Raw genomic sequence first — 25873 nt, 5'->3', positions numbered from 1 at the left:
AGCTCGTTTGTGTCGGGGTGGGCCTGGCAGGTTTCCTGCCTCCCCGCTGCAGTGGCCGCCCCCTCCCGCCCACCGCCACCATGTCCCAGACCACCTCTGTGTTCTCAGTACTGTCACAGCTCCTGCTGGCGACAGGAGAGGCTGCTTCTCATTGCCCCCAGGCTTTTCCCTTTGCTCATCCTATTTTATCCTCATCCATACTCCCGCGGGGCTTCCCTCGTGGGCAGCTAGTAAAGAATCCCCCTGCAATGCAGGAGACCTGGGTTCAATCCCTGGGTTGGGAAGATCCCCTGGAGAAGGGAAAGGCTACCCACTCCAGTATTCTGGCCTGGAGAATTCCATGGACTAGTCCCTGGGGTTGCAAAGAGTCGGACACGACTGAGCGACTTTCACTTTCACATACTCCCGCCAGAAATGTGGGACAAGGATCGTTATTCCATTTTGCAGTGAGGAAGGTGAGTTTTAGAAAGAGAAAGGAGGGTTCAGCCCAGGAAAAACTGGAAGATTTAGAAGTGAGAAAGGATCTTCAAATACAGAAGGCTTGGGATATGGAGGTGGGACTAGCCCAGTCTGCCTTTCCCCAAAGGGCAGAACTATGCAGGAGGCATATGCAGGGAACAACAAAATGCAGGGCTCTGTGGGCTTCAGAGCCCAGATCCTTCATTTGTCAACTGGCTGATGCCAGCGAGACACTGACCTCTCTGAGCATCAGTTTCCGCAGTAGGACAAGGGGTGATTAGAAATAATCTCTATCCAAAAGCAGATGCTCAACAAAATGAGGCTCAGACGTAGGTCTTAGCTCAACCTAAGAAAGAACCTGCTATCAGAGATAGCAGTCTCTGAACACAATGTATTGCTTGCAGAGCAGTGAGCTTCTTGTTAAGAGGAAACTGAGTTGTGTAGGGTGGGAAATTCGACAATTAGGAAATTTCTCACCTCTCCCGATTCCAATATTCTGTGATGTGTTCTGGGATAACTTCAAATGTTCTGTACTCACCCCAGTCTTCAAGATGCTCTCTGCTGCCTCAAAGCATAAACTCTCTGTCCAGAGTGCTCCTCTTTGCCTACCCATTCCTCAGTTTTAATGAAACCTCCCTTTCTCAGGGAAGCATTCCCTGACCTGCCTCCTTCCCCCTACGTTAACTGAATTGCTAACTACACCTTAGCGATCCACACAAGAGCCAAGCCAAGAATGTCGGCTTTCTGACTCCCAGGTTCCGTCTCTCTTCACCAGATCTGGTCAGATGTTACAAAACCAAAGTCGAGCAGTAACTCCTACAACCCAGCCAAGTACATTGCAAAACTGGGAGATTCTGAAGCAGCTGCTCTACCTGTTTCAGAAGACCATGGCCACTGAGTTCCAAGTTCACTACCATGTACTAGGTTCTTAACACGTGCCAAGACAGTGCCGTTTGCAGGTGCTTGGGCTTGCTCCATGGCTAGCAGTAAAGAATCCACCTGCAATGCAGGAGACGCAGGAGACACAGGTTCAATCCCTCGGTTGGGAACATCCCATGGTGGAGAGCATAGCAACCCACACCAGTATTCTTGCGTGGAGAATTCCATGGACAGAGAAGCCTCATGGGCTTCAGTCCATGGGATTGCGAAGAGGTGGACATGACTGAAGTGATTGAGCCTGAGCACGTAAAGATAGTTCACCATAAGTCATGATCTAGCAGCCCAGGCCAGAGGGTAAGACCAATGTTCTTGACAGAAGTTGGGGAAACACATCATCTACTGGGAGTAGAAGGGAGCTACCTTCTACTCGAGAAGGGAGCTTTTGGCTCAGACCAGGGCCCAGGGAAAGTGTCATTGGAGAGCTGAGACACAAACACACCAATGCTTCCCATTCCTTACAATCACGAATGTTCTTGCTGTATCTTGCCAGGTCGATGGATGTATTTCTGGGGCAGAACTCCAGTTGCTGGGTTTCCATGGCGCTGTGATTTATCTTTCAGAGCTTCTGCAGATGTGCAAGACGCCTTCATGACTTACACGGTGTATGATGATGTCATCACCATTAAGCTCATTCAAGAGGCCTGCAAGGTTCTCGGTAAGTCCAAATAGGGCCTTCTTTGCTTTCCAGTGGACCTAGATTTTGATGGGGACACTGTTCAACCCAGTCCACCCTCCTTTCCTTTCTCCTTCCTTCTCCCCTGCTTGGAGCATACAGTGAGCCAGGGCCTGGAGAGGAAGGAGGGGCAGGTGGCTTCTCTGGCCGGAGCTCTAGGGGCCTTGCCAGCAGGGAGGCGAGGAAGCCCTCCAGCACTTCCAGCCTCTTTGATAACACCCTTCTTTCAGTCCAAGTTAAATTTCCCTTACCCATTCCTCACAGGCAACATAGCTTTGGGTCATGCTGGGGACATTTAGGAATTATTGCAGGTGGACATGGCGTCACGATCGTCGCCTGGCACCTAAGACCCTGGGGCAGGTGTGTTGGAAATGTGGGTGAGGCAGGAGCTCAGGGCCTTCAGGCCTGTTCCCATGCAACCCCCAGAGGGTCAGGAGGCAGGAATGTGGTTTCTAGCTGGTTTCACGATATCCCTGAGGGCCCAGCCAACAGATCTACCATCCTGGGGACCTCTTTCTGAGACGGTTATAGATTAAGGCCAGGAAGGACTGATGCTGAAGCTGAAACTCCAAATACTTTGGCCACCTGATAGAAAGAACTGACTCATTTGAAAAGGCCCTGATGCTAGGAAAGATTGATGGCGGGAGAAGAAGGGGATGATAGAGGATGAGATGGTTGGATGGCATCACCGACTCAATGGACATGAGTCTGAGTAAGCTCCAGGAGTTAGTGATGGACAAGGAGGCCTGGCATGCTGCAGTCCATGGGGTCAAAAAGAGTTGGACACAACTGAGTGACTGAACTGAACATCAGCACAACCAGCCCAGTAGGTATGCTCAGGAACACACCAGGGCAGCCACTCAACCCGCAGGGACAAGGGGCTGCTCTAGAATGCGACAGGAATGTGTAAAGTGCCTGTGTCAGATGAGGTGCTGTGTTTATTTCCCCTTCCTTTGAATCTCAGAAGAATTCTCTGATCAAAAAAAAGAAAACAAACAAATGTGCCAGCCCTAACCTCACGCACCTGGACCCAGTAGAAAAGAAGCCTTTCCCCTGGATTTTCGCATAGCAATGTGATTGACATCTGCGTCCCTTCTCCTGTCCCTGGTCAACTCCTGGATGCAGAAAACCCTTCTGGGCATCGCACCTGGGAGAAGCCAGGAGTGTCTGCAGAGCCTGAAGGGGACCCATTGAGGTTTAGGGAGCTGACGTGTATGATGAGCAGACCCGCCCCAGCCAAGGGGCTGCTGCCTCTGATTCATCAGGCTGTTTGTCTGAGCCAAGCAGGGGCCAGGGGTGCCAGTGAGAACTCAGGGGACGATGGTGATGGGAAGAAGGAGGAATTTGGGGCACCAACTAGTCCAGCCAGATGTCTGTTAGCTCCTAGTCACTTGTCACCTGCACTTCCTGATAGAACTCGGTAAGGTTGTTTCTGAGGCTGAAAATAAGGTGCAGGGAGTAAACTGTGCGGTTGATCCTTAGGCTCCTTGAATTTGGGCTCCAGGGAGCACCATCTCCAGACAGCTTCCCAAGCCAGTGCCCCACCTCCCTGGGCAGTGACCCTGTGACAGAGGACGCGGGCGGCCAGCAGGCAGGGCTCCTGCAGCTTCCTGCTGGTCACAGTTGAGCGACCCCCCACCCACTCCCCTTTCTAAAGGGGCTCACAGGGAGACTTCCTAGAGAAAAGCTGGCCCAGTACCTCCTGGTCCACACCCAACTCCTACCCTGTCCTGCCTGTTGCGGGGGGCGGGCTCCCAGAACCCTCTGTCATCATGCAGCTGATCTCGGGGGTGCGGCGGAGGTTTGTGTGGGGCTTGGGCTGTCGAGAGGCAGGTGGGGCGAGGATTTCCTGCGGGAGTCTGACCCCAGGGTGAGGGCTCTTTACAGGGCTCTGGGCCGCCCCCTGGGCTGGGAGCCCGGAGATTCGGCTGCCAGATTCATCTCCGCTCCTGAACAGCTGCAGGCCCGCCCTGGGTACTGCCTCTCCGTCTTCTTGTTTAGCACACCTGCCCAAGAGATCTGGGGCGGGGGCTGGGGGGGTTATCTCTTTAACCATGACTTCTTAGTTCTTTTACATATGCGTTTACGATGTTAGAGAAGATGTAGAGATGTAGAAGGGATAGGCTACCCACTCCAGTATTCTTGGGCTTGCCTTGTGGTTCAGCTGGTAAAGAATCCACCTGCAATATGGGAGACCTGGGTTCAATCCCTGGGTTGGGACGATCCCCTGGAGAAGGGAAAGGCTACCCACTCCAGGATTCTGGTCTGGAGAATTCCATGGACTGTATAGTCCACGGGGTTGCAAAGAGTCAGACACACTGAGCAACCTTCACTTTCACTTACGATGTTAAATATCAAAGCTCACAGGTAGATCCCCTCTTATTCAAACACGTACTACCCCACAGACCACATGACCTGCAAAACAGAAACTATTGACTCTTTGCCCTTTCCAGGGAAAGTTTGGTCATCTCATGATCTGGAGAGTGGAGCTGTAAGAAACAGGTATTTTTCAAGATTTTGAAAATCTCTTTTAAATTGAGAACTTCTGTGGACAGAATTGTGTCCACTCTCAAGTTCCTATGTTGAAATCCAAACCCCCATGGGATGGACTTGGAGAGGGGGCCTTTGGGGAGATAATTTAGATGAGGTTATGAGGGTGGGATCCTTATGATGGGATTAATGCCCTGATAGGAAGAGACACTGAAGAGCTTTGTTTTCTGTCTCTTGCCTGTCTGTCTGTCTCTGTCTTTTCCCACCACACACACACATAATGTAGAGAGGGATAAGCCAGGAGGAGAGCTCTCACTAGGACCTGCCATACTGACACCTTGATTTTGAATTTCTAACCTCCAGAACTGAGCACAGCTCTAAAACGGCTACAGTACGTTGCTGAGGCAGTCCTAGCAGACCAGTACAGGAATTCTAATTAGTATTTATGTGTCCAGAAAGAACTACTACATACCTCTAACATCACACCCAGGCTGTTTTGGTGACTGTGTATGGTTGTGGATGCCACTGTGGTATAGCAGTACTTTTAGCAGAGAGATCCCATCACAGGCCTGCCCCAGTGCACTCACACTTCCAAACCAGCCAACACGTTTAGAGGCAGCAACAAGTGTATAGACCAACGTGTAGGCTGACTCACGTTGCCTTCCTACCAAAGGCCAAAGTCTAGTGCTGTGATTTCTCTGTGTCTAGCTTTGAAAATCAGAAGGGTATTTTCCTCTTCTTTATCACAGTAACATCTGTCGGCCTATCCCTGAAAGGGTGTATAGGTATGATGAGTGCATTTTTCAAATAAAAAGTTGGGATTCAAAATTGAGTAAGCACATGCATGAGACTTGGAATCAGGATGACCCTGGGAAGCATGGACTGTGTGGCTTCTATCTCTTCACATCTATTTATTGATCTATAGGTATAGATAGATATATATATATATCTGTTCCAGTTCTCAGTTTAGTTGTTCAGTTGTGTCCGACTCTTTGTGACCCCATGAAACGCAGCATGCCAGGCCTCCCTGTCCATCACCAACTCCCGGAGTTCACCCAAACCCATGTCCATCGAGTCAGTGATGCCATCCAACCATCTCATCCTCTGTCATCCCCTTCTCCTCCTGCCTTCAATCTTTCCCAGCATCAGTCTTTTCCAATGAGTCAACTCTTCGCATGAGGTGGCCAAAGTACTGGAGTTTCAGCTTTAGCATCATTCCTTCCAAAGAACACCCAGGACTGATCTCCTTTGGGATGGACTGGTTGGATCTCCTTGTAGTCCAAGGGACTCTCAAGAGTCTTCTCCAACACCACAGTTCAAAAGCATCAATTCTTTGGTGCTCAGCTTTCTTTGTAGTCCAACTCGCACATCCATACATGACTACTGGAAAAACCATAGCCTTGACTAGATGGACCTTTGTTGGCAAAGTAATGTCTCTGCTTTTTAATATGCTGTCTAGGTTGGTCATAACTTTCCTTCCCAGGAGTAAGCGTTTTTTAATTTCATGGCTGCAATCACCATCTGCAATGATTTTGGAGCCCCCTAAAATAAACTCAGCCACTGTTCCCACTGTTTCCCCACATATTTGCCATGAAGTGATGGGACCGGATGACATGATCTTAATTTTCTGAATGTTGAGATTTAAGCCAAATTTTTCACTCTCCTCTTTCACTTTCATCAAGAGGCTCTTTAGTTCTTCTTCACTTTCTGCCATAAGGGTGGTGTCATCTGCATATCTGACGTTATTGATATTTCTCCCGGCAATCTTGATTCCAGCTTGTGCTTCCTCCAGCCCAGTATTTCTCATGATTTACTCTGCATATAAGTTAAATAAGCAGAGTGACAATATACAGCCTTAACATACTCCTTTTCCTATTTGGAACCAGTCTGTTGTTCCATGTCCAGTTCTAACTGTTGCTTCCTGACTTGCATACAGGTTTTTCATGAGGCAGGTCAGGTGGTCTGGTATTCCCATCTCTTGAAGAATTTTCTACAGTTTATTGTGATCCACACAAAAGCTTTGGCATAGTCAATAAAGCAGAAATAGATGTTTTTCTGGAACTCTCTTGCTTTTTCGATGATCCAGTGGATGTTGGCAATTTGATCTCCGGTTCCTCTGCCTTTTCTAAAACCAGCTTGAACATCTGGAAGTTCATGGTTCATGTATTGCTGAAGCCTGGCTTAGAGAATTTTGACCATTACTTTAGTAAAGTGTGTGAGATGAGTGCAATTGTGTGGTAGTTTGAGCATTCTTTGGCATTGCCTTTCTTTGGGTTTGGAATGAAAACTGACCTTTTCCAGTCCTGTGGCCACTGGTAAGTTTCCCAAATTTACTGGCATATTGAGTGCAGCACTTTCACAGCATCATCTTTCAGGATTTGAAATAGCTCAACTGGAATTCCAGCACCTCCACTAGCTTTGTTCATAGTGATGCTTTCTAAGGCCCACTTGACTTCACATTCCAGGATGTCTGGCTCTAGGTGAGTGTGAGTGATCACACCATCATGATTATCTGGGTTGTGAAGATCATTTTTGCACAGTTCTGTGTATTCTTGCCACCTCTTCTTAATATCTTCTGCTTCTGTTAGGTCCATACCATTTCTGTCCTTTATTGAGCCCATCTTTGCATGAAATGTTCCCATCTCTAATTTTCTTGAAGAGATCTCTAGTCTTTCCCATTCTGTTGTTTTCCTCTATTTCTTTGCACTGATCGCTGAGGAAGGCTTTCTTATCTCTCCTTGCTATTCTTTGGACCTCTGCATTCAAATGGGTATATCTTTCCTTTTCTCCTTTGCTTTTCACTTCCCTTATTTTCACAGCTATTTGTAAGGCCTCCTCAGACATCCATTTTGCTTTTTTGCATTTCTTTTTCTTGGGGATGGTCTTGATTCCTGTCTCCTGTACAGTATCGGTATAGTTATCAATATACCAATATAGATTCAGATATTGGGGCTTCCGGTGGGTCAGCTGGTAAAGAACCTGCCTGCCAGTGCAGGAGATGCAAGAGACACAGGTTGGATCCCCTGGAGAAGGAAATGGCAACCCCCTCCAGCATTCTTGCCTGGAAAATTCCATTGACAGAGGAGCCCATGGGGTCACAAGGAGTCAGACATGACTGAATGTGCTTGCACACACCCACCATAGGTGTATATAAATAGTACCCACCTATTGGGTGGGTACTAGGTCTTTAGAAAAGCCTTTGGAATCAGATAGATCTGGGTGAATGTCTTGGCTGTCTGTCTATCTATCTTCCATAAATCAGAGAGAGCAAGGCCCTGATGGAGGAGAGAAGTCTGCAGGAAGGGCATTTCATTGTTTAACAAAAGACACTGGTCAATTGAGACAAACTCTTCCCTTAGACAAAGGATAAGCGCATGCTCGGTTACGAAGTGCTAGTTAGTACTTTGCCTTCCACATGGGCTCCAGAATGCCTTTCTCTACCTTTAAGCAATTGTTGGGACTTTTCCAGGCCACTCTGCCACTGCATAGCTCTGCGCTTTCTAATTAGCATAATTCAGGGAGGCACCAGATGGCAGGTTGAGCCTTGCATAAGAATTGCTCTGTGTATGAATAAGCGCCTACTTAGCGTGTAAGTGGGTTATTAGTGATCTGAAGTGACAAAATTCAAAACAACACACCACAGCCATTTGGCACAGCTGTGCCCGTCTAGACTTCGCCCGCTAAGAAACCAGCAGTAAAACGCATTTCAACAGTCAGCCATCAGCCAGTGCCAGCAAGCCTTCTCTGCACCTAGCTCTTTAAAAAGAAGAGGAACAACATAACATTTTACAAGGTCCTGAAATCAGGCCTTATCATTTGATCTTTACTGTGACTCTCTCAGGTGGAATAAACAGCCCAGATCGTGCGACCAACCAAAAATGCAGATACAACTCAGGTGTCCTGATGCCCAGGCCAGCACTGCAGCCGTGGGCGGGAGGAGCAGTGGACTGGGTGGGCACGAGATCGCTTGCTTTTTTTTTTTAAACAATATTTATTTTTATTTATTTGGTTGTGCTGGGTCTCAGTTGTGACATGTGGGATCTAGTTCCCTGACCTGGGATGGAACCCGGGCTCCTGCATTGAGAGCACCGAGTCTTAACCGCTGGACCACCAGGGACGTTCCTGGCAAGGTCTTTGGAACTGGTCAGCCCTGGGTGCGCTCCCTGGCTGCATCATCCCTAACAGGGTAACCTGGGGCAAATTCCTCGTCGGTAAACATTGCTGGCACCTACAACACCTACATCGGGTGGTTATCCGAAAGATGAAGTTCGATCATGTGAGCCAAGTGCCCTCCACTTAGCAAAGCAGGCCCCTCCCTCCTGAGCCCAACCGGTGGGCCCCTTGCTGGGCAGACTTCTCTGCTCCAAAGCTCACCAGGAAGCAGGCAGCTCACACCAGGTGTGAGCGACACGGCACCTTGGCTGTAGATGGTCTCCCACCGGAGCTGCCTGCATCTATTTCCCAGTTCTTTTTTTTTTTTTTTTTTCTACTACCTGATAAACATATTGCTATACCAGGAATCAATCCCCCCCAGCTGAGAATCTGTTTCCTCCTTGTGGAGCTTCCCTGGTGGCTCAGACAGTAAAGGATCTGCCTGAAAGCAGGAGACTAGAGTTTGATCTCTGGGTTGGGAAGATCTCCTGGAGGAGGGCATGGCAACCCACTCCACTATTGTTGCCTGGAGAATCCCCATGGACAGAGGAGCCTGGTGGGCTACAGTCCATGGGGTTGCAAAGAGTGGGACATGATTGAGTGACTAACACTTTCACTTTTCCTCCTTATAAGCTTTGGTACCAACATGGAGAGCTGTTCCTTTTTTTCTTTTTTGCCTTCTATTTTTTGGCTTGTGGCATGTGAGATCTTAGTCCCCCCACCAGGGATGGAAACCTGTGCCCCACCCGTTGGAGTCATAACCACCTGGATCAGCAGGGCAGCCCCCTTCTCCCTTTCTTAAAGGCCTCTACCTCCTCACAGAAGATTTTCCCATCTGTTATCTCATGCCTGGTTGAAGTAATATTGTTGAGAAGAAGAGTGCTCTAAAAGAATGGTTCTTTCCAGGTATCTGAAGCTTATTCCTTTGGATACACAAGCTTTGAGGGGGAAAAGACCCATTTTCAAAGGAAAAATCTCAGAAATGCGTGGCAGTCCCTTCTCTGTCTTGTGGAAGAGCATGTGCTTTTCTGGGTGCCTCGGGGGGGTCCCCATGAGGAGCAGCTCTTGTCACTTGTTTCTGGGTGACGGGAGGCGGGCAGAGGCTGTGGGCAGGGCAGCCTGGAGAGGGCCCTTTGCCAGAGAAGGCCCAGGGCGGGTGGCAGCGGTTCTGGGGCCCCGCTGGGCCTTAGCAGGTGTCCCCTCCCACACCCGCCCTGCTCAGCTACCTCCGCTCTTTCCAGTCCCTTGAGCTGTCGCCCAGCAAGCAGTAAACATTTCCTGGTGATGCCGAAGAGCCAAGCTTGTTAAGTCAGAAAGTTTGAGCTTATACATCATTCCAACTGAAAAGCTTCCCAGAAGGCCCTACAGCTCTCTCTCTCCTGGGAAGCCAAGCACAGACACTCAGTGACTGTTATTTTCCTGCCATCAAAGAACCCTTCTATTTAAAAAAAAAAACAAAACACTTTTTAATAGAATTTTTCATACCTACACACACAAATCAAGAGACTTGCACACCGAAGCCCACATTCCCTTCACCCAGCTTCAATCAGTATTCATGTTTTGCCAATCTCGTTTCTTCTCTGTGGTTCTTCCACCCTTATTTCTGGTTGTTTTTTTTTTTTTTTTTGCTGGAAAATCTTCAAGCAAATCTCAGGTTTCCCATAATTGTACCCGTAAATATTTCAGTATGAATCTCTAACAAGATAAAGGCATTTTAAGGCATAATCGTAATGCCCTGATTCTACCTAGCAAAATTCTGAATGTTCCAGAGACCCGGGAGCCAGCTGTACCTCAGCTGGTGGTGGAGAACTGTGGTCTTCTGATGTTAGATTTCCTAAGGTTTTTTCAGGACAATCAGTGAAACCTTTTTACTTTGACGTGATTTCAAACTCACAGAAGGATTGTAAGAATAGTACAAAGAATTGCCGTACACTCTTCATCCATATTCCCAAAATGTTAACATTTTACCACGTTGGCTCTATCCTTCTCTCTATATTTTTTTCCTGAATCGTTGGTATGTTAAGAAAATGATGTCTCTTTACTCCAAAAGCGCTCTTATGTAACCAGTTCAGTTCAGGAAATGAATGTTGCTATGGTACTATTGTCTAAACTACAGACTTGATTGAGATTTTCCCAGCTTTCCCAGTAATGTCCTGTAGGACAAAAGAACACCCTGGATCAAGTTGGTTGTCACATTTCTTTGACTTTCTCTTGTTTGGAACAGTCCCTGAGTCTTTGTGTTTTATAACGTTGACATCTTTAGAAAGTTCTAGTCAGCTTTTTTTTTTTAATTTTTTTTTTTTATGTAGACTGTTTTTTTTAAAGTCTTTTTTGATTTTGTTACAATGTTGCTTCTGTTTTTTGAGTTTTTTTTGTTCTGTTTTTGGCCACGAGGCATTGTGGAGTTAGTTCCCTGACCAGGGATTGAACCGGCACACCTACACTGGAAGGCAAGATCTTAACCACAGGACTGCCAGGGAAGTCCCCTTGGCCGGCTATGTTGTAGCATGCCCCTCAACTCAGGATTATCTGCTGTCTTCTCGTGATTCAGTTCAGGCTACACTTTCTTGGCAGGAAGACCAGAGGGTTGTGTTTTGGCCTTCCCAGTTCATCATAGGAGACATCTTACACCTATTTGTCCCGTTAGTGGTGCTAATTTGATTGCTTGGTTTACATGGAATCTGCCAGTTTTCTCCACTGTAAAGTAATTATTTTTCCCCCTTTGAAATTACTATCTTGTGAGAGATGCTTTCAGACTATGTCTATACGTTGCTTCTTAAACTCTCCCTTCCCTAATTTTAGTATTCACTGGTGATTCTTATTTGAATCAATCATTATAATGCAGTCAAATGGTGATTTTTTTTCCTAAGCATATCATTCCTTTTAATTAATTAGTTGAATTTCTACTATCAGGAAGAATTTTCCCTATCTATACCAGTGTGAACTCTTTACTCTTATTTTTTTTAATAGGCTATAATCTTATATTTTTGTTATTCTAATGCTCAAATTCTCTATCTATCTATATCTATCTGAAGCTGGGATGGGTTCTGTGGTCTTCTTAGGTAGCTTTACTAATCTACACCACAGGCTTCCTTCTACTCTTCTTTCTCATAGAAAGAGAAACCTGGTTCCCATCATTTCCCACATATTTACTTATAGGTTTAATCCTTGGGCGTTCAGAAACTCATTTCAGATTTGCTGACTCACATTGCTGTGGGAAGGAAGCCTACTCACTATAGTCAATATTTATTTAAAGTTCGTTTTGTCTTTAGCCTAAAGGACAGAGTCGAAATCCTATGTTCAGAGTTCAATATTTTTTTGCTGCCTGGGCTATTTGGTTGCCCCCTGGGTTATTAGGTTCTTCAGAACTATTCTGTTGAAATGCTGTTTTGTTCATTTGTTTCTGTTTGTATTCCAACTTAGAGTTTTCCCTATCCTTATTTATTTCTTCAAGTGTAAGAATCATTAACATGATGCCCCAAACCAGAACTGTGCAAAAATTTTGCTCCAAGAAGTGCCCCTCCCTATGCACGCACACTCAACAATTGTTCTATTTCCACCCATTCCCAGCACCCTGTAAGTCAGGGATCCCCAGCCTCTGGGATCTAATCCCGGATGATCTGAGGTGGAGCTGATGTAATAGTAACAGAAACAAAGCGTGCAATAAATGTGCTCGTTCAGTTCAGTCACTCAGCCGTGTCCGACTCTTTGTGACCCCATGAACCGCAGCACGCCAGGCTTCCCTGTCCCTCACCAACTCCCAGAGTCCACCCAAACCCATGTCCATCGAGTTGGTGATGCCATCCAACCATCTCATCCTCTGTCTTCCCCTTCTCCTCCTGCCTTCAATCCATCCCAGCATCAGGGTCTTTTCAAATGTGCTTGAACAAACCTGAAATCATCCCCCTCCTTCCTGGTCTGTAGAAACATTGTCTTCTATGAAACTGGTCCCTGGTGCCTAAAAGTTTGGGGATGGAGGAGCCTGGAGGGCTGCAGTCCATGGGGTCGCTGAGTGTCAGACACAACTGAGCGACTTCCCTTTCACTTTTCACTTTCATGCATTGGAGAAGGAAATGGCAACCCACTCCAGTGTTCTTGCCTGGAGAATCCCAGGGACGGGGGAGCCTGGTGGGCTACCGTCTATGGGGTCACACAGAGTCAGACACGACTGAAGCGACTTAGCAGCAGCAGCAGCAGCTATAGGGAACCAATCTCAGTAGTTTCTGGTGTTTATCTTTGAACAAATAAGCAGATAGATGCGTATTTCCTTATTGCCTCTTATTTGCTACACAGAAGACAGAATACTAAGCATGTTTTAGACTCTCCTATACACTGTCAAAAAATACGCTAAGGCATCTACGACTTGTGTTTAGTTCTTTCTTGCATTGTCTTGTCATTTCCTACATACTCCTGATGTCCCATGACTTAGAAAACTTGGGGAATCCTAAATTCACTGAAGGGAAACTGTCTAACTACACAATGCAGGGGTTGGTTTTGAAAAGTGACCTTTGTCTTCTCCTTGACAAGCATTCTCAACTACAATCCTAGAGAAAGCTCCAAGCTCAGCAGGGATGGGAAAGACCACACCCAAACCCTAGATGCTTGCTCAAGAAAACCAGTCAGAGGTCCTTTCCTATGAACAGAGTGGGATGGCCAGAAACAGAATAACCAGTAACTGGAACAGCAACTTCATGGATTTTTGTACCTTTATAGAACCTAAGAGCCAAGCAGACAGTGTTTCTGCACAAGTCTGCCACTGCCACTTTTTTTTTTAACTTTAAAAATAAATATATAGATTTATTTATTTTAATTGGAGGCTAACTACTTTACAATATTGTAGTGCTTTTGCCATACATTGACTTGAATCTGCCATGGGTGTACATGTGTTCCCCATCCTAAGCCCCCCTCCCACCTCCCTCCCCATCCCCTCCCTCTGGGTCATCCCAGTGCACCAGCCCCAAGCACACTACCACTTTAAGACCCAACTTGCAAACAGCCAGCCCTCCTGACAGAGGTCCTCAGGATGGGGAGGCCTCTGGGGTTGTTTTCCCAGCAGGTGACAGGATGCACCTGCTCAGAGCTTCAGCCTAGGAGGCCCACAACACAGCTGTTTTATTCTCACCTTGAACAAGCTAGATTTATTAATAGCAGGAAAGGAGGGGTGGAAGGAGGAAAGAGGAAGGAACAATTCCACATGTGTCCGTGAACTTTTCAAAAGTTCTCTTCCCAGGGGCTCATCACCTTTGGAAAAGACATGCGTGCAATTTAGTATTTCACCTGGCCGGGGCTTGTATTTTGGGTTCCACAGGGGTCTCCATGGAAGCCATTCTGAAACTCTTTGGGGAATACTTCTTTAAATTCTGCAAAATGTCTGGCTATGACCGGATGTTATGGACACTGGGAGGAAACCTCACAGAGTTTATTGAAAACCTAGATGCCCTCCACAGCTACCTGGCGCACTCCTATCAGGTAAGCCCATCTGGGTCAGAGCTCAGTGGCCCTGAGAGGAAGCAGGTGCTTCTAGCAGTCCTGGGTCATCTCGCTACCTCCCCTAAGAGGCTGCAGTTGCCAGGGGCTTGTGAATCCTTGGTACATGGCATCAGTGGGCTGAGTTTTCTGGGGGGACAAATGGAAAATGAAAACTTGTTGGCTACTTTTATAAACTGGCTGCAATGATCAAAGAAGGGCAAGCTGGAGAGGTCGACTTTGTGCTGGTAGCTGCTGGGGGTTTGACATTAAGTCCAGAAGATTTAAAGATTGATCACAATGGGAACAAAGACTGGGAACCAGTCAGGTTTCAGGGGATTTGCAAAATCTCTTCTCAGGTTTCCTGGCCTGGAAGGAGCTGATAAATAACTTGTGCAGCCAGATTCATTTATTCATGTATTAGATGCAATGTCTTAACAGGGCCAAGAGCCGGAATCGGATACCACCCAATTCTGATTAACCCATGGCGTGACTGCCTGAGGTGCTAAACTGATTTCCCTACTGGGATCTGTCCTGCTGGAGTTCAGTTCCTGGTTTTCCTGTTTGTAGGCATTGGTGGAAATTTAAATGGCCAGGCTCACTTTTCCTTTTTTTTAAAAAAGAAAATGATGTATTAAAGAGGCAAAGTGGTATTTGCATATGTCATAATAATAGCTTATTATTTTATATACAAAGAGTTGATATTTGTTTTTAGGGCCCTTTGCAGTTTGCTAAGCTTTTTCTTCACCATTTCTATATTGAATGCTCAGACTACTCTTGAGGGAGTTCCCAGGTGGCTCAGTGGTACAGAATCCACCTGCAGTGCAGGAGATGAGGGTTTGATCCCCAGGTCGAGAAGATCCCCTGGAGAAGGAAATGGCAAGTCATTCCAACATTCTGTCTGAGAAATCCCATGGACAGAGGAGCCTGGTGGGCTAGTCCATGGGGTCGCAAAAGAGTCAGACATGACTTAGCGACTAAACAATAATGCGAGAAGCAATAGACTAGAACTTTTCTGGTGTCAGTGAGGACATTTTGCACATAATGAGATAAATGAAATATATAAATGTTATATGAGCTGAAATAAAATGTATGCAATGGTATCTGATAGATTTCCAGGGAAAAGATTATAGATTATCTCTTTAGGCAAAAATACAATAAGATAAAGCTGACTTTTTCTTTATGTCTATCTCTAGTAATTTGGTAGAATCTTGAGGTTTGTATTTTTGGTTTTAATGGTGCCATTAATCTTGTTATTTTTTAGTTGACTTTCATTTGAGTGCCAATTATGAGACAGATGTTGGGCTAAGTAGTGTATAAACATTGAATTATTCTCTTACCCCTAAGATTCAGTTCAGTTTAGTCGCTCAGTCGTGTCCGACTCTTTGTGACCCCCTGAATCGCAGCACGCCAGGCCTCCCTGTCCATCACCAACTCCCAGAGTTCACCCAGACTCATGTCCATCGAGTCAGTGATGCCATCCAGCCATCTCATCCTCTGCCATCCCCTTCTCCTCCTGCCCCCAATCCCTCCCAGCATCAGAGTCTTTTCCAATGAGTCAACTCTTCACATGAGGTGGCCAAAGAGTAGGCCCTCTTATTTTTCCCATTATACAGATGAAAAAACTGAGGTCCAGAAAGGCAAAGTAACTGTCCCAAATTGCCCAGGTTGTGGGGGCTGAGTCAGGATGCATCCCCAGGTGTGTCTGTCTCCAAAAACCAGGTTCTGGTTGGCTTCTCAGTATTTTCCCATTGCCCTGATTCTCCACTTTTATAAAACCACATTTCAAGTAAAATATAAAAGCACAATCTTAATATTTAGAGAGTTGGAGACATGACCAGAAGGATTAAAACACCAGCTTCAAGAACTGTGTCTAGGAAGTAGCTGAGGTTTGGGTGCAAAGTGAGGGTAGAAATGCTAGAAAAAGCTTGTGTTTCATTTCAGCCCTTTTGTATTCTATTATTATTGTTATTTCTCACTAGGTAGGATTTGGATATAATTTTTTAAAGTAACTTTTTCCTGTTTTATCATTTTTTTACATTGCACTGCCTCCAATCTTCTTCAGATTACTCAAATGTAAGCATGCCCATCCATACTCTATGTATATGCTTTTGGAAAGATAGATATTTGGGGGAAAACCCTCATTTTAACCAGCACCCCCTCTTTACCTCCTTCTGACTCTCTCACCCCAACCCTCCACTACCACCACCACTGTGGAAGAGAGCAAAAATCTCAGAAGGAACCCACTTCCTTAATCTCTTCCCTCACTCAGGCCAAAAGCCGTGAACCTGGGTACTGAGCTGCTTACTACCCAAGCGAGCAAGAAAAGAGCTTCTCTCAGGGATTCCCCTAGACATCCCCACCCCCAAAAAACCCCAAAAATTTCACACATCCTTAGGGATTATCCTGACATCCTGGCACCATCTATCGTGAGATGGTACATACTTGGATGTCAACATTTATTCCCAGGGCAAGATGGTCTCTTCGGATGTAGCCTTGATTTTTCAGATGTGCAGACTGCGGCACAGATGGCCTTATGTTTCCAGAGCAAGAGATGAACTTTTCTCCACTTGCCAATTCCTCCAAGCTCCTGATCATTCAGACTGAAGATGCTCATGGTCACTTGGTCACAGGCCAAGCACGCAGCCAGCCACCCCTTGGAGTATAGATAGAAGCAGCATGACATGGTGGAAAGACTCATTTGGGGGTCAAGAATGTTCTACAGTGAATCTGGCCTTAACCTCCCTGAGCCTCAATTTCCTCCTCTTTACACTTGGCTTCCCTGGTCCCTCAGGGGTAAAGAATCCTTCTGCCAATGCAGGAGACATGGGTTCAAACCCTGGGTCTGGAAGATCCCCTGGAGAAGGAAGTGGCAACCCACTCCAGTATTCTGGCCAGGAGAATCCCACAGACAGAGGAGTCTGGCAGGCTACACAGTCCAGGGGGTCACAAAAGAGTTGTGCATGACTTAGTGATTAAACAACAGCAGCAATAATACTTGCATATAGAGTTGGTTAGGTGATTAGGTATAATATAAAATTCCCGACTTTAAGGGGCTGAAAAATCGTGGGTGTTTTTTTTTCTGGGGTGGGCAAGGCTTTATTGGAGCTGCTACTGCAGCAGGGGAGGAGGGCATGGCAACTCACTCCAGTATTCTTGTCTAGAGAATCCCAGGGACAGAGGAGCCTGGCGGGCTACAGTCCATAGGATCTCCCAGAGTCAGACACGACTGAGCTTATTAACACTGAAGCAGGGGGGAGCAAGAGCAAATAACAGGTTCCTTTGCATGCCTACTCCCCAAAGAGAGCAAAGCTTGTTCCTCATATGGGGTGAGGGTAGGGTGTGTGTCCAGGGGTCGAGCTGGGGGGGCTGGCTTAGGCGTTTTGCCCACCCCTCTGGTGGTGTTGAGTGCAGAGGCACGCTCAGGACCCTGCTTTTGCTCCTGACACCCAGTTTTTGCTCCTGGCTCTTCAGAAGAGGCAGTAGGGGATTTCTGGTCTCTGTATCTTTTGTCCAGAATTTGCCCCAACCGCTTGCATGCACATGGTTATTTTAGCCCCATACAATTTCTTTGTATTTTGTTGCTCGAGAAGTGGTGTGTATAGGTGTAAGCATTGTAGCAACTGGAGCAAAGGGTCCCAGCCTGTCTCATTCCCCTGGAGAGACTCTATACCCTTGTTCTTAAGGGGTATGGGGATGGAGGTCTTTTCTTATGGAACTTCTTCCTGCTAGACAAGGGTCAAAGACCTGAGCCTATCCTAGAGGTGTAGAAAGTTCCTCCCTGACTGTTCTAAGGACCTGTAGGGACCTAGGCCACTCTCCACTGGATGTGATTGGAAGGGGTTTGGGGATACAGTTCTATGTGACATGATAAGTAAGTACTGTTGCTTCACAAAGTCTTAAGACCATAGTTTAGATAACCTGTATTCACTGGGAAAAATGTGCTGTGTCTTTTAAACAGGAGATGAACGCACCATCCTTTCGTGTGGAGAGAGGGGCAGAGGAGAAGATGCTTCTCCATTACTACTCTGATAGAAGCGGTCTGTGCCACATTGTACCAGGTATGGGGGTGGCTTAACCAGACCCAGAGCTGTGAGGTCTATGGAGTAAGGATGTCTTTCCCCATAGATTCCCCAGGATGAGTAAGAGTCGGCTGTGGGTAGGAACTTCAAGTCCCATCTCTTTCGTAGCCTGACTTTTTGCTATCGTGACCATAACTCCCAAAGTTGAGCCTTAAAATAAGTTTGCAAGTACCAAATGAAGGAATGATTTTCGTTTCAGCATTTTCATCATGGGAGTTTTCACATAATTGTGATAACTGTGCATATTATTTTGTGTCCTTTTGTTATATTCAGTATTATAGAAAAGGCATCTTTTCAAATTTTCACAGTCTTTATTGTTTTTCAAGATTTTTTTTTTTTTTTTTGCTGTGGATCATTTTTAAGTCTTTATTGAATTTGTTACAATATTGCTTCTGTTTTATGTTTTGGTTTTTTGGCCAAGAGGCATCTTAGCTCCCAGACCAGTGATCAAACCCACACCCCCTGCATTGGAAGGGAAAGTCTTAACCACTGGGACCTCCAGGGAAGCTCCTCACAGAGTCTTTAAAGCCATGTCTTCAATGGCTGAATCATATTCTATATCATAATTAACTAGTCACCTATTGTTGAATTTTCAGTGGATTCTACTCTTTTGCTATTGCAAACAGTGCTGAAATGAACATCTTCATGCATGCTTTCCTGATGTTTTATATTAAAACCCTGGGACAGATTCCCAGAGGAACACTTTAAAAAACATGACCGTTAATACTTTAATAGTTGACTTTTTCTTACATTTTCTCTAGTTTGTTTAATGAGTTGCATGCCTTCCTGGAAAAAACAAACCAATGAATAGATGCCAAACTAGAAATTAGAGTGGTGGGAATATATTTAGTGCCTAGTTATAGAAATCGCCACCTTTAAGTTATTATTTTTAGTTTATTAATCTGTCATGTGCTGCCTGCTTTGACACAGGGCCTAGGCTTGGTGGACTCGGGAATATTTATCAAAAGTTGTATAACTTGATTTGCTTTAAGATTTTGCCTTCTGCCAGCCCTCACCTGCCCTTCTGCTGCAGGGATCATTGAAGCTGTGGCCAAGGACTTCTTCGACACTGACGTGACCATGGACATCCTTGACGTGAATCAGGAGGAGGAGAGGACGGGGAAGAAGGAGCACGTAGTGTTTCTGATTGTGCAAAAGTCACACGGACAGATGAAAAGGGCAAAGCCAAAGGGATCACAAGACAGTCAGGACAGCCAGCGAGACCGAGAGGTACCGGGTGTACTGTGTTTTCAGAAAGCACAGTTTCTCTGGGGAGCGACCAGTCTCAGAACAATCGATGCAAAGAACTCCACTTCTAAAAGTGGAGTTAGGGCAGGGTGTTCCGGTCTCAGCCCTGCTGACATTCTGGACCAGATAATTCTTCGTTATGATGGGTGGTCCTGTGGGAGTTTAGCAGCACCCTTGGTCTACTCACTAGATGATAGTGGCACCCAGCTCCCCCCACCACCCAGCTTGTGGCAATCAAAAATGTCTCTGGGCACGGCCAAGTATCCTCAGGAAGGAGTGGGAAACAAAGTTACGGTTGGTTGAGAACCACTGGGCTAAGGTCATTTGAATAAAAATTGGGAGGGTCTTTGGGAATGGACCTTAGCCTGGAACATTTTTGCCTGTTAGAAAACTATCAACGTAAAGGCCTTGAAATTTGGAGCTCGTGGCTTATTTTGCAATTCCCATGATGCAGATTGACCTTTCAAGTCCTGAGTGCCCATTTCTGCAGCTGGGGCCAGGCTGGGGGCTGGAGTGAACTCAGAAGCCTGTGATTGGCTGCCTCGATTGCAGCTTGTGGAGTGACTGTTACCAGTTTAGGTACCATATCTACCAGGTGCATGGCTCTCTGTGTCCACAGAGCTCATAGGAATATCCAGAGAAGTCTGTGATTCCTGGAGCACACAATGTCTGCATCTCAGAGTGTTCAAAGCTTGCTTTGCTCACTGCAGAATCTTCTCCCACAGGAAGAGAAGTCACCAGGTGATTTTCCTGTCACCAACACCACCCTCCTTGAGATTTTATAATCTGCTGCCTTATATAATGGTGCCTTTGGTGGAGAAACAGCATGAGGATTAATTGGATAATAGCCTTGGGGTTTATGAAGTCTTGCTAAAGTTGACCTTGCACGGCCCCATTGTTCCTCTGGCCCCATCCTAGCCAAAGGGGCTCATGTACCTCCTGTCACATGACCAGTCACATGACCAGTGGTGTATGCTTCTCTCCCTGCTATCTGCAGACCCCGGAGGCAGCTTTCCTTAGGATGAAAGAGAAATATTTGAGTGTCTCTATTCATGCCGTGAAAAAGTCCCGCTGGGAAGTTGTGAGGAACATAGTCATGTTCGGAAAAGGTGAGTGGGCTCTTCTCCTGACCTCAGCTCTGAGACCAGGGTAATTGTTTCCTGCACACAAATGGGCCAAGTTCTCTATCATCAGGATGTCACTGATTTCTTTTTCAACCCTGGATTCATCTGGTTTATTAAATCAATTGAAAGAATTTTAGAGGAAATAATCTAAAAGAGAGGGGATATATGTATGTGTGTAACGGATTCATTGTGGTGTACAGCAGAGTGGCTCAGATGGGAAAGAATCTGCCTGCAATGCAGGAGACCTGCTTAATCCCTGAGTCTGGAAGATCCCCTAGAGAAGGAAATGGCAACCCACTCCAGTATTCTTACCTGGAGAATTCCTTGGATAGAGGAGCCTGGTGGGCTACAGTCCATGGGGTCACAAAGAGTGGGACACGATTGAGCGACTTTCACCCCACCTTGTGACAGCAGAAACTAACACATTTTAAATCAACTATACCGCCCCCCCCCAAAAAAAAAGACTTTTACTGAGAAGCAATGGGAAAGAGATACAGAAGTTTACCCTATCCTTTGGGATAGGGTACAAGCTGGTAGAAGACCCACCTGGCGTGAATCCTGAGGATGGTCACTGATTTCTGCAGAGCTTGGATTTGGTAGGCATGGTAGGATTTGGTAGGCAAGCTCTAACTTGCCTTCCTTTGCCCCTTTCACTTGTGCTGGGGGTGACACGGAGGCACAGTCTCCCCTGCAATCGGGGACTGAGCTCCCGTTGGTGACTATGTTGAAGAGGAGGCAGATGAATGCTGACGTATCAATAACAGGAGTTTGTCACAGCTCCTCAGGCCTTCGGGACTGCAAGGCATTTCTGGCCCGGAAGTCTGTAGATAAAAACCATGATGTCCAGGAGCGTGAAGGATAGTGTGTCGGGAGCCAGGATCACAGAGTTCTGGCCGTGTCCCTGGGGAGCCTAAGTGCTCCATCTTCTAACTGTGAAGCGAAGGTATCAGGCTCTCGAAGGCACGACCCCGCTGATATTCGGTCTCATGATCAGCACCTAAGACCTGAGTCAGAACAGGGGGCTGGAGACCCCTGGTCATAAACCATGGGCCATGATGACATGTGTCTGGGAGATGATCATCTGCGCTCAAAGGACTGCATTTTGAGTCCTTCAAGCCTCCGCAAGCGAGTCAAACATGCAATTGACATCCTTTGTCTAGGAGATTTTCATATCAAAAAGGCTCCATTTCGAATCTCCACGCCCTGCCAAATAGGGCTGTTGGATGAAATTTTCATGTGCCACCCAAAACTGTCAGTCTGCAGAGCTCCATGGCAAATGTCCCTGACGCCGGCCGGGCGCGCACGCTGCGCTCGGCGAGCTCATTGTCTGGCTGTCAGCGTTTCAATGCCGGCCCTGTTTTCATGGCAAGACACACTCAATTGGCCCAGGAACCCTTGAGCGGCGGGCAGAAACTTGGCAGGGGGCAGGGGGGCGCTTCTCAACCTGGTAGCAAGTTTTCTGTTTGTTTTAATTTGGAAGCAGAATTGCCGTGGCCATCTGGAGATGTTGAGGGAGCTTGAGACGCTGAGGGGCAGGACTGTGCTTTGCCGGGAAAACATTTGGGATAGTCTCTGGGGTTGGTGGCCCGAGTGTTGTCTGTGAATGAATGGGATTCTTTTTCTCCATCCAGGGCATCTCAGGGACACCTTTGAGCCGATTTATCCCGAGCGGCTCTGGATAGAGGCGAAGACTTTCTGCACTGCTTTTCCCTTTCACTTGATATTTGATGAATCAGTAAGGGGGACTTGTCTCTCTTGAACGGGGTATAGGCTGGGGAGGGGAGTAAGTCTCATAGTCTTCGACAGCTGGTGGGGACTTTCAAGTCCCTGAGGAGTACCCAGGGTTTGGGAGGCTAGGATTTAGCCTGGCAGGACTGCTTTTCATTGTGGCATCTTCCAAAAACCAGAATGCAGCATCTTCTTGATGGATGCGGAAGGGAGCAGTTCCAGGGGGTTTGAACCAGTGGGTGCATGAGCAAATTTGCCATTAGAGAAAAGAGAAGGGACACTGAAGTCACTCCAGCAAGAGACAAAAGCCCACAGCAGCAGTGGCAGGGTGGAATTCTAAATGTGACCATTCCCCGTCTTTACGGCCACCATGGATGGCTCAGTTCCACCAGGCTTGTCTTTCTGCATCTTGAAGGAGGAGGGAGAGGCCTGTACCCACTGTTCTGTGGGACGGGTGGTGGACAGTGATCATTTAAGTGTGGTCAGTTTCCTTGGATAAAAGTGATTGATAAAATTGAATTATAAACTCATTTAAGGGCAAAATGAATTTGGTCCCCAAACTGCCAGTTAAAAATGCCTTCAGCCATTCTGACTTCCTCTGATATTTATGTGAATGCATATATATGTCACATGATCCCTTACCAGTAGATGCTGGATACAGATTCTGTGATGTTTGAGTAAACATCACATGAGGGTCATCTCTGGCTGCAGAGAATTTATGATCCGAGAAAATCAAACACCCCTGGGTGAAATAACTATACATTATAAAGCTATGTATTGTGACTTTCCCCCAATGCCATGAGGATATTAGTATTAATTATTATTATTACTGCTACTGTTAATATTTAAAATTCTGATCTACTTAAACACTCCCTTTCTTTTTAGGTTTTGGGCATTGAAATAGACAATTTAATGACCTTTATTCCATATGGGTAGGTTGATTTCTATAGCCTGACAGAGTGAAGTTAATTTAAGTGTTCCTGGATAACCCTGGTTGGCATTGGACTTTTTATGTAAAGGACACTTATTTTGTTTTTTCCTTCTGTGTGTTTCCTGGAGACGGCAGTGAAAGGTGACCCCATCTCCATCATGAATTCCTTTCTTCATCCAGATCTAGGTGTCAGGTCCAAGCTACAGAATTTTCTCGTTCCTTTATTAGTTAATTCCAAAGAGACAAAGACAGAAGAGAGGACTAAAGCTCGGAAAGAATTATTATCCCCATGGACAGCTTTAACCTCTTTCTTGGGAGCCAAGAAATGAATGTGCTCTCAGGCACTCCCATGCTGTTCTTTCCTCTTTCAGAGGTCAGCTGCAGGTTTGCCTTCTAAATGTTTCATTACTACCGTGGTGTTTATTTCATTCCCTTCACCCCTAGCAAGTCACAAAGCATGGTGGGGTGTGTCATTTCTAGGGGAACGTTTACCGTTTGGGTTGCTGTCTCTTCTGCGGTCTCACGTGTGTCCCCTGTGGATAGCTGCAGGTCAAACAAGCTGGAGTGAGCCTTCAGAAGTACATCCTGGGTCTCCAAACCCAGAAGGTTCGATTAGATGAGTACTTCTCCATTGTCCATCCCCAAGTCACCTTCAACATTTTCAGCATCTGCAAATTTATCAACAGTCAATTTGTCCTGAAGGCGCACAGGGAGATGTTGCCTGCAGCCTGGAGAAGTCAGCCCGCGCTCAAACTCCGAGGTAGTAACTTGCTCCTTCCTGGTTGCTCTCTGCCCTGGGAGACCAGACAGAAAGGGAAGAAGCAGTTTTCTAATTTCCTCAAAAAAGTTGGCTAAAAAGTGGGGGACTACATTGACAGCAGCGTATGTTTTTTCCATTTGGCTTCACCTGGTAGCAATATATTTTATTTCTTCAAACCATGTCTAGTTTAGGCATAAAGGAACTCTGATTATATTTACATGTAATTATAAAGTTCTGGTTTTTGTTACCAGAATTTTCAGAATACAGGTGGTACTATTTGTACTCAAGTAATGGTCTGTCTTTTATATGGTAACGTGATCATCTGCCCTACTGTTATAATAGGGCACACATTTTTGTTTTGACTTTGTTTCAATTATAATAAAATTTACAGAATGTGAAGTTTACCATTTTAACCCTTTTTCAGTGTACAGTTCAATAGTGGTAAGTGCATTCACAAAGTTGTGCAAACACCACCATCCATCTCCAGGAGTTAATCATCTTGCAAAACTGAAACTCTGTGCTCATGAAACACCAACTCCTTGTTTTCCCCAACCCCACATCCTGACAACCACCACTCTGCTTTCTGTCTCTATGATTAATTTAGGTACCTCATGTAAGTGGAATCATGTAGTATTTGTCCTTTTGTGGCTGTCGTTTTTCACTTAGCATAATGTCCTCAAGGTTCATCCATGTTGTCACATGTCAGATTTCCCTTCCTTTTTAAGGCTGAATTATTATTATTCCCACATGTATAGACTATACTGATTCACTCATCCGTCAGTGGATCGTTGCGTGGCTTCCACTTTTTGAATAACGGATAATGCTCCTGGGAACATGGGTGTGCAGATGTTTCATCGAGTCCCGACTTTCACTTCCTTTCAGTTTATATCCGAAAGTGGAATTCCTGGATCATATGGCAATTCTGTTTTTAATTTATTGAGAAACTGCCATACCGTCTTCCATAGCTGCCGCACCATTTCATATTCCCATCAGTAGTTCACAAGGGTTCCAATCTGTCTACTTTCTCATGGATACTTGTTCTTTTCTGTTATTGTTTTTTTTTTTTAATAATAGTATCTTAATGGGTATGAAGTGGTATCTCACCATCGTTTTAGTTTGCATTTCCCTAACAATTAGTGACGAAGGCAATGGCACCCCACTCCAGTACTCTTGCCTGGAAAATCCCATGGACGGAGGAGCCTGGTAGGCCGCAGTCCATGGGGTCGCTGAGGGTTGGACACGACTGAGCGACTTCACTTTCACTTTTCCCTTTCATGCATTGGAGAAGGAAATGGCAACCCACTCCAGTGTTCTTGCCTGGAGAATCCCAGGGACGGGGGAGCCTGGTGGGCTGCCGTCTATGGGGTCGCACAGAGTCGGACACGACTAAAGTGACTTAGCAGCAGCAAACATTTAGTGATGTTAAGTGCCATTTGTATATCTTCTTTGGAGAAATGTCTGTTCAAATTATTTGCCCATTTCTCAATCAGGTTGTTTGGATTTTATTGTTGTGTTGTAAGAGTTCTTCATATATTCTGGATATTAACCCCTTATCCTTTGCAAATATTTTCTCCCACCCTGTGGGTTTTCTTTTCACTCTGTTGATTGTATTGTTTGCACACAAGCTTTTAATTTTTATATTCTCCAATTTATCGATTTTTACTTTTGTTGCCTGTGGTTTTGGTGTCACATCAGAGAAATCATTGCCAAATCCAACGTCATGAAGATTTTCTTATGATTTCTTCTAAGGGTTTTATTGGTTTAGCTCTTACACTTGGTCTCTGACCCATTTTGAATTAATTTTTTAACATGCTACAAGGC

At 45.9% G+C, this 25873-nt stretch overlaps 1 protein-coding gene across 1 annotated transcript in view; it reads left to right on the top strand.

Annotated features, from left to right (window-relative positions):
• Nucleotides 1–1971: 1971 nt before the first annotated feature.
• LOC129624826 (guanylate cyclase soluble subunit beta-2-like) overlaps nucleotides 1972–25873 on the top strand; it is a 46064-nt gene continuing 22162 nt past the window's right edge. The window contains 7 exon segments of the mRNA XM_055543115.1: nucleotides 1972–2053; nucleotides 14022–14182; nucleotides 18141–18240; nucleotides 19295–19491; nucleotides 20507–20618; nucleotides 22265–22368; nucleotides 23836–24052. Coding sequence (XP_055399090.1) covers nucleotides 1987–2053; nucleotides 14022–14182; nucleotides 18141–18240; nucleotides 19295–19491; nucleotides 20507–20618; nucleotides 22265–22368; nucleotides 23836–24052 — 958 coding nt within the window. The 5' untranslated portion in view covers nucleotides 1972–1986.

The sequence above is a fragment of the Bubalus kerabau genome, chromosome 12 (assembly GCF_029407905.1).
Source record: "Bubalus kerabau isolate K-KA32 ecotype Philippines breed swamp buffalo chromosome 12, PCC_UOA_SB_1v2, whole genome shotgun sequence".
In the NCBI taxonomy this organism is placed as follows: domain Eukaryota; kingdom Metazoa; phylum Chordata; class Mammalia; order Artiodactyla; family Bovidae; genus Bubalus; species Bubalus kerabau.
This window is presented reverse-complemented; position numbering and strand designations above follow the sequence as displayed.